This window comes from Salvelinus sp. IW2-2015, linkage group LG4q.1:29 (genome assembly GCF_002910315.2).
Source record: "Salvelinus sp. IW2-2015 linkage group LG4q.1:29, ASM291031v2, whole genome shotgun sequence".
Taxonomy (NCBI): Eukaryota; Metazoa; Chordata; class Actinopteri; order Salmoniformes; family Salmonidae; genus Salvelinus; species Salvelinus sp. IW2-2015.
In genome coordinates, this window is record NC_036842.1 from 7,367,208 (window position 1) to 7,374,315 (window position 7,108).

Here is a 7,108-nt window from a genome sequence, read left to right on the forward strand (position 1 = left end):
TTTATTATTTTGCAAACATTTAGAAAAACATCATTCCACTTTGACACTATGGGGTGTTGTGTGTAGATTGACACAATCTCAATTTAATCCGTTTTAAATTCAGGCTGTAACACAACAAAATGTGGAAAAAGTCAAGGGGTGTGAATACTTTCTGAAGGCACTGTGTGTATACATATACACACACACATACACACACTGTTCTGTAGTCTGGGCAATGAGGCTGTGTTCCTGTCATCACTGAGGCTGCTAGACAAATTATGGTAGCGGTCCGCCTCGCACTGCAGGACTCCTCAGTCTGCCAGAGTAGAGCCACCATGACATCCTGGATGAGCTGTCACTACTGCTGCCCAGTTCACATGAACACAGGAGGGGGGACTGCAGAGCACACACACATGCTTTACCTATGTACCCAGGCAGACTAAAAGGCAGACAAACACATAAGGCTGCACGATTCTCCCTTCCTCTTTCTTAAGGCTGCTTCCCAATCCCACGCACTTCAAGCCTCGCCCCCATGTCACTCTCCTTGTGCTCGGGAATTCACTCTGCCTCCATTGACCAAACCACAGCGTGCAGTCTACAGATTTTTCCAAACAAGAACTGCAGTAGGCAGCGTTCCACTTTGCTTCTTAACATAAATCAACATTTCTATATTTGACTATTCGCTTGTGTAACTTGCTCTCTGCAACACGCTACTTAGTTGGTCTTAGCAAGCTACAAATGTGTCCGTATCTCACTGGATTTAGCTAGCCAGCTAGCTAGCTAACAATTAGCATTAGGAGCTGAAACACATTTTTGCYAGCTAAGTCCAGTGAGATACGGCAAATCTTGCTAGCAAACTTTTACTCTAATACAGGCCGGAACCCGTGGTGCAACAGCTTGTTTCTTAATCAGAGAGGACAAGGCGAAGAATGTTCTAACATCTTTGTCTGAACGTACATATATATTTAAATCTAATTAGGGTCGCCTGGGAAACACTGACCAACACTTTGGTTCCTACTCTGTCACAACCATCTCCTCCCATATTTTTCTTCATTCGTTTTCATGCCAACCTAAACTGCATTCCAAGTGTCCACAGTATTCCAACCATGAAATTAGAATGATCATTCCATTTCTATGATTCCAACAGTTTTCCCAAGTGTTTTGATCTATATATGCAAGTAAAATTGCAGTATTTGGTACAAAAATTGCAATTAGATATGTTGCCCGTATTGTGCAGCCCTACACATACAAACACATACACTGAGTGTATAAAACATTATGAACACCTGCTCTTTCCATGACATAGACTGACCAGGTGAAAGCTATGATGTCACTTGTTAAATCCACTTCAATCTGTGTAGATGAAAGGGAGGAGACAGGCCAAAGAAGGATTTTTAAGCCTTGAGACAATTGAGACATTGATTGTGTGGGTGTGCCATTCAGAGGGTGAATGGGMAAGACAAAATAATCAAGTGCCTTTGAATGGGTATGGTAGTAGGTACCCGGCACACCGGTTTGCATCAAGCACTGCAACGCTGCTGGGTTTTTAACGCTCAACGGTTCCCCGTGTGTATTAGGAATGCTCCGCCACCCAAAGGACATCCAGCCTACTTGACACAACTGTGGAAAGCATTGGAGTCAACATGGGCCAACATCCCTGTGGAACGCTTTYGACACCTTGTACAGTTCATACCCCGAGGAATTGAGGCTGTCTTGAGGGCAAAAGGGAGGGGGGGTTGCAACTCAATATTAGGAAGGTGTTCTTAATGTTTTGTACACTCAGTGTATATATAATATGCCATTTAGCAGATGTTTTTATGCTCTACCAACTGAGCTACCAAGGACCGCTATATACACATGCTTCACCGAAACACATGGGCAGACACACACACATAGACACACACAGACAAGCCATCTGACAAAAAGACACTCATACTGTACACTTAGCTTCGCATACAGACTCAAGTGCACACTCAGACACACGCCATCCAACACACACATACAAGGAGGACACACATTTCAATGTGATCTTAGTGGCTGATTTAAAGGGGATCTGTCCCTAGGACCATACAGCAGAACTCGTATGGCAATAGGTTGGCTTATATTCTATTACTATAGAACGTTCATTATGTAAGTAATACCCCAGCTTGTCTGTTTTTCCATTGTCYGATTCGGACGGGATTCGTTTTTATGAAATTGCCCCCCGTAAATCTTTTTTTTCTTCTTTTTATATACTGTTATGATGGAAGACTGGAGGCTGTTCTAGGCATGAACGGTGCAAAACGGCTGCCAGCTAAACTGGTTGAAATATGCAGGAATCGCTCCGCCATTTCCTGGTTGCTAAATTTCTAATAGTTTGCCTAATGTCAGTTTATATGACAAAACAAGCAATGTGTAGAGATTTATTGTACCATCTAAACCGCTATGAAATACACTATATATACAAAAGTATGTCGACACCCCTTCAAATTAGTGGATTTGGCTATTTCAGCCACACCCGTTGCTGACAGGTGTATAAAATTGAGCACACAGCCATGCAATCGCCATAGACAAACATGGACAGTAGAATGGCCTTGCTGAAGAGCTCAGTGACTTTTAACCTGGCACCGTCATAGGATGCCACCTTTCCAACAAGTCAGTTTGTCAAATTYYTKCCCTGCTASAGCTGYCCCAGTCAACTRTAAGTGCTGTTATTTTGAGGTGGCAACGTCTAGGAGCAACAACAGCTCAGCCGTGAAGTGGTAGGCCAGACAAGCTCACAGAATGGGATCGCCGAGTGCTGAAGCGCATAGCGCGTAAAATTCATCTGTCCTCGGTTGCAAAACTCACTACCGAGTTCCAAACTGCCACTGGAAGCATTGTCAGCACAAGAAGTGTTCATCGGGAGCTTCATGAAATGGGTTTCCATGGCCGACCAGCCGCACRCAAGCCTAAGATCATCATGTGCAATRCCAAGYGTCGGCTGGAGTGGTGTAAAGCTTGCCGCCATTGGACTCTGGAGCAGTGGAAACGTGTTCTCTGGAGTGATGAATCACGCTTCACCATCTGGCAGTCCGACAAACAAATCTGGGTTTGGCGGATGCCAGGAGAACGCTACCTGCCCCAATGCATAGTTCCAACTGTAAAGTTTGGAGGAGGAGGAGTAATGGTCTGGGGCTGTTTTTCATGGTTCAGGCTAAGCCCCTTAGTTCCAGTGAAKGGAAATCATAACGCTACAGCATACAATGRCATTCTAGACGATTCTGTGCTTCCAACTTTGTGGCAACTGTTTAGGGAAGGCCCTTTCCTGTTTCAGCATGACAATACCCCTGTGCACAAAGCAAGGTCCATACAGAAATATTTTGTTGAGATCGGTGTGGAAGAACTTGACTGGCCTGCACAGAGCCCTGACCTCAACCCCATTGAACAGGGGGCCTAATCGCCGAACATCAGTGCCCTACCTCACTAATGCTCTTGTGGCTGAATGGAAGCAAGTCCCTGCAGCAATGTTCCAACATCTAGTGAACAGCCTTCCCAGAAGAGTGGAGGCTGTTATAGCAGCAAAGGGGGGACCAACTCCATATTAATGCCCTTGATTTTGGAATGAGATGTTTGACAAGCAGKTGTCCACATACTTTTGACCATGTAGTGTATTTAAACTTGTCTAGGAATAGCCTAATATTGGCTTTCAGTTAGGAGAAAGTATAAATAGTATCAATAAGAACCATGAACTGTATGCAGACATTTAGTTAACTGATGTATTCGGCAATTTATCAATTCATTGGCGCACTATCATTTACTTAATCTTTTAAAAAAGACAAATAGTCACTGGGAACGTTGATATATGACAAAACAGAACTCATCTGTAGGCTATGTGCATAGGACTTTGTTTGCATAACACTTTGTAGCACTTTGTACATAGCTCTTTGCATCAATTTGTTCTCATGTTCTTGCCCAAACTGGGTGCAGCACTGTAAAACTCTGTAATATCCCTCAAAACACAGGGATGACGATTTACACTAGATAAATATTATCAAAGGACCTGGGAGTTTGTAAAAAAAAAAAAAAAAAACGGTAGGTTTTTGAGGCTGGAATAATAACCTTCCCGCCAAGTAAAAATGATAGATATGGCAGATTCGGACAAGATAGGGCTTTAACTAACTACCTGTAATAGTAGTACATCACTGTAATAGCGCAAACAGTCAAAGAGATTTGGGCCTGAAGCTCTTCGTCTGGTTTGGCTTTGTCTCCGTCTCTCGGCTTCTGTGAATTGGTGATAGCATCTTCCCTTTTATCTTGTTTTTAATTCCCCGGGGGTTGCAGCTCCGTGACCCCTGGTAACGCATGGCCTTTATCAGAACCCTCCAAACAGGTGTGGTGTGTCAAGACACTGTCAGAGCGTTATGCATGTCGCGCAAATCCCTCTGCGCCGGGCAGATGTGTCTGCATGATGGACACCGGTGACCTGCCTCACCCCTCTTGTCCTCTCTCTCCGCTCTGCTGTCTCCCCGGGAATTCCTGCTCTCACTGTATCTATATACTGGGAGTTTGATCGATAACTGTTACACTGACACGCTTGGCCTATTAGGTAACGTGTCAGGGGTTTTTCGTCAAAGTGTTGATAGAGGCTGAATCATGAAGACAGTTGCCTTTTCAAACCGAACAATCTCTTCAGATTCCGCCGTTCTCCCTTTTTTCTCTGTTTTGCGGAGGTGCTGCTTGCTGCAAGTCCRCAAAGGACAAAAGAACAGCCAAGGATGCTTCCACATGCATATCAGTCRTCTTCCTTCTCTTATTCCTATTCCTCCTCATCACGTACCTCCTCCTCATCTTCCGCTCCATCCTCTTCCTGCTCCTCCCTAAGAGAACGGAACATTTCAACCCTGTATTTTGTACCATGTTTTTATTCTTACACTAATGTGATAAGGGCACGTGTTGCTGTGTTGTAGCCTGTTCCTTTACCATCAATACAATGCCATCACTCACCACCATGGCATCTTGATACCATAAATGCCTGTTGTGACAGAACACCGGCTTCAAAGGGAATGTGATTTYATTTGAATTGATGGAGAGGAACAGATGGAGAGTTCCATATCACTAGATGTGATTTACTGAGTTGACATCACAGTGCTGTATTTGCTGTTCTTTGAACCTCCGCTTTCTCTGATTTTAGGATGGCCCATGTTCTCCAGTTTGACGAGCAAACCAGGAAAGTCAAGGATGCCAACATGCAGGACGAAGACACGTTTGAGATCTCCGATCCACGAAACCCCGTCAACAAACGGCGGAGAGAGGAGAGCAAGAAGATCATGAAGGAGAAGAAGTCCAAGAGGTGAGGGGTCAGGGATTAGGCATGGAGATTAACCCCAGCCATGTGACTGACCAGGCCTCTCCTCTCTTCCTCTCTAACCTACCACTTCAAAAACAACTGCCTCTCCTGAGTGAACTTTGAACCTTGGAATGCCACGAACAACCAAAACAAAGCTATTTCTGAGAAGCTGTTGGAATCCATTCACATCTGAACTAAGGGAACGGCTAACACAGGGCTAATGTGACTTCAGCCCATCAGGGTTATCCCTCATAAAAGGGAAACGCACATGACCTGACAGCTATAGCTAATCTAAAACTATCCGTCATCAAGACATAGTATCATTTTGAACTGCACCGTGAACCCACATATCCCAAGAATAGCTTCATTTTCTGTCATACAGTACTGTATGTTGTGATTGCGGGAGTATTGGAAAGTAAAGGTGAAAAAGGGTTGTGAAATGTTGAGAAATGCCCAGGTATCCAGGTAAAGTAGGGTGATGGATGATGGTCCAAGTCATTGATGTCAACATGTCTGATGACCAATGTTGTGAACATGTACTGATAATAAATGACCTTTGTCATAAGACATAAATTCCTTTTGATGTGTGCAGCTGTGTTTGTATTCCTCTCTGCGTTTGCCCTATTAAGAACTCGTCAACCATTGGCTTGGGCAGGTGAGCGCAACATGGAGGATACACACTGGGATGTCCAATTGTTTACTGTCCGTGGAGACGGGGAGAGGAACCCAACTTCGACTATTTACATTTGACATTTGACTCATTTAGCAGATGTTCTAATCMRGAGCGATTTACAGTTAGCGCATTCATCTTAAGGTAGCTAGGTGAGACAACCACACATCAAAGTTATAGTAAGCAACAGAAAGGTCCTTTAGTAAAGCAGCTATCAGCAAAGTCAGCACTGGTAAGCAAAGACAAGTGTGACTGTTCATGCAAGAAGGGCAACTACTGAGATGGAGAGGAAACCAGCACGCCACCGTATGCTTTTGAGATTAAGGAAAGAAGATTATGAGAGGAAGTTACTTTAAACTACTGAGAGAGATCCACCCAGAATGTGTTGTGAAAACCTTGACTATGGTGAGGAATGAGCAGTAAGCAGAAAGGGAGRAGAGACAATGGAACACAGTAGCTGCTGCAGTAGTTTCCCCTTTACATTGATCTACGGTCAGTTTAGCGTTGTTCCCCTATAGTTAACATCAGTATCTGGAGAGGGTAAGCTGATCCTGTATCTGTGCCCAAAGCCAACTTTTCCTCATATCTGATATAACAGCAGCTGAGTAGACAGAGCCAGCCAGTGTGACTTCACATGACTGGAATCATAAAAACAGCTCTCCAGCAGAAGTTGTGAAAACTGGTATTAAAGCTCGATTAAGTCCCTGACTCTGTCTTTATTTAAGCACCATAGTTGTATTCCAAATGGCATCCTTTTCCTCATATAGTGCATTACTTGTGACCAGGGCCAATATGGTTCTGGTAAAAAGTAGTGCACTGTATAGGGTGAAATTTGGGATGCACATTGAGTCAGTCTGTAGGGCTTCCTCTCCTCTCTGTTCCAGCCCTGTCAGTTAAAACAGTCAGGCAGGATATGATCTGCCTTCAMCCAGCCATTTCACAGTCATTTCACCAGATTGACGCAAGGAACACATAGCTGTGGTGAAATCGAACTAGTGACAATCGAACCTCCTTGCCTCTCTTTTTATGTATCGTTCCTTTCATACTCCATCAACTGAGAGTCATAGGCTCTGGTAAAATAGGGTGGTTCTGGTCATATGTCATAGCGTACTATATGGGGACTGCAATAGGGTGGTTCTGGTCAAAAGTAG

General features: G+C 44.1%; 1 protein-coding gene across 1 annotated transcript in view; it reads left to right on the plus strand.

Annotated features, from left to right (window-relative positions):
• Positions 1-5,864, plus strand: part of LOC111961335 (spliceosome-associated protein CWC27 homolog) — a 49,169-nt gene extending 43,305 nt beyond the window's left edge. The window contains exon 14 of the mRNA XM_023983513.2: positions 5,132-5,864. Coding sequence (XP_023839281.1) covers positions 5,132-5,294 — 163 coding nt within the window. The 3' untranslated portion in view covers positions 5,295-5,864. The remainder of the gene's footprint in view (positions 1-5,131) is intronic.
• Positions 5,865-7,108: the final 1,244 nt, after the last annotated feature.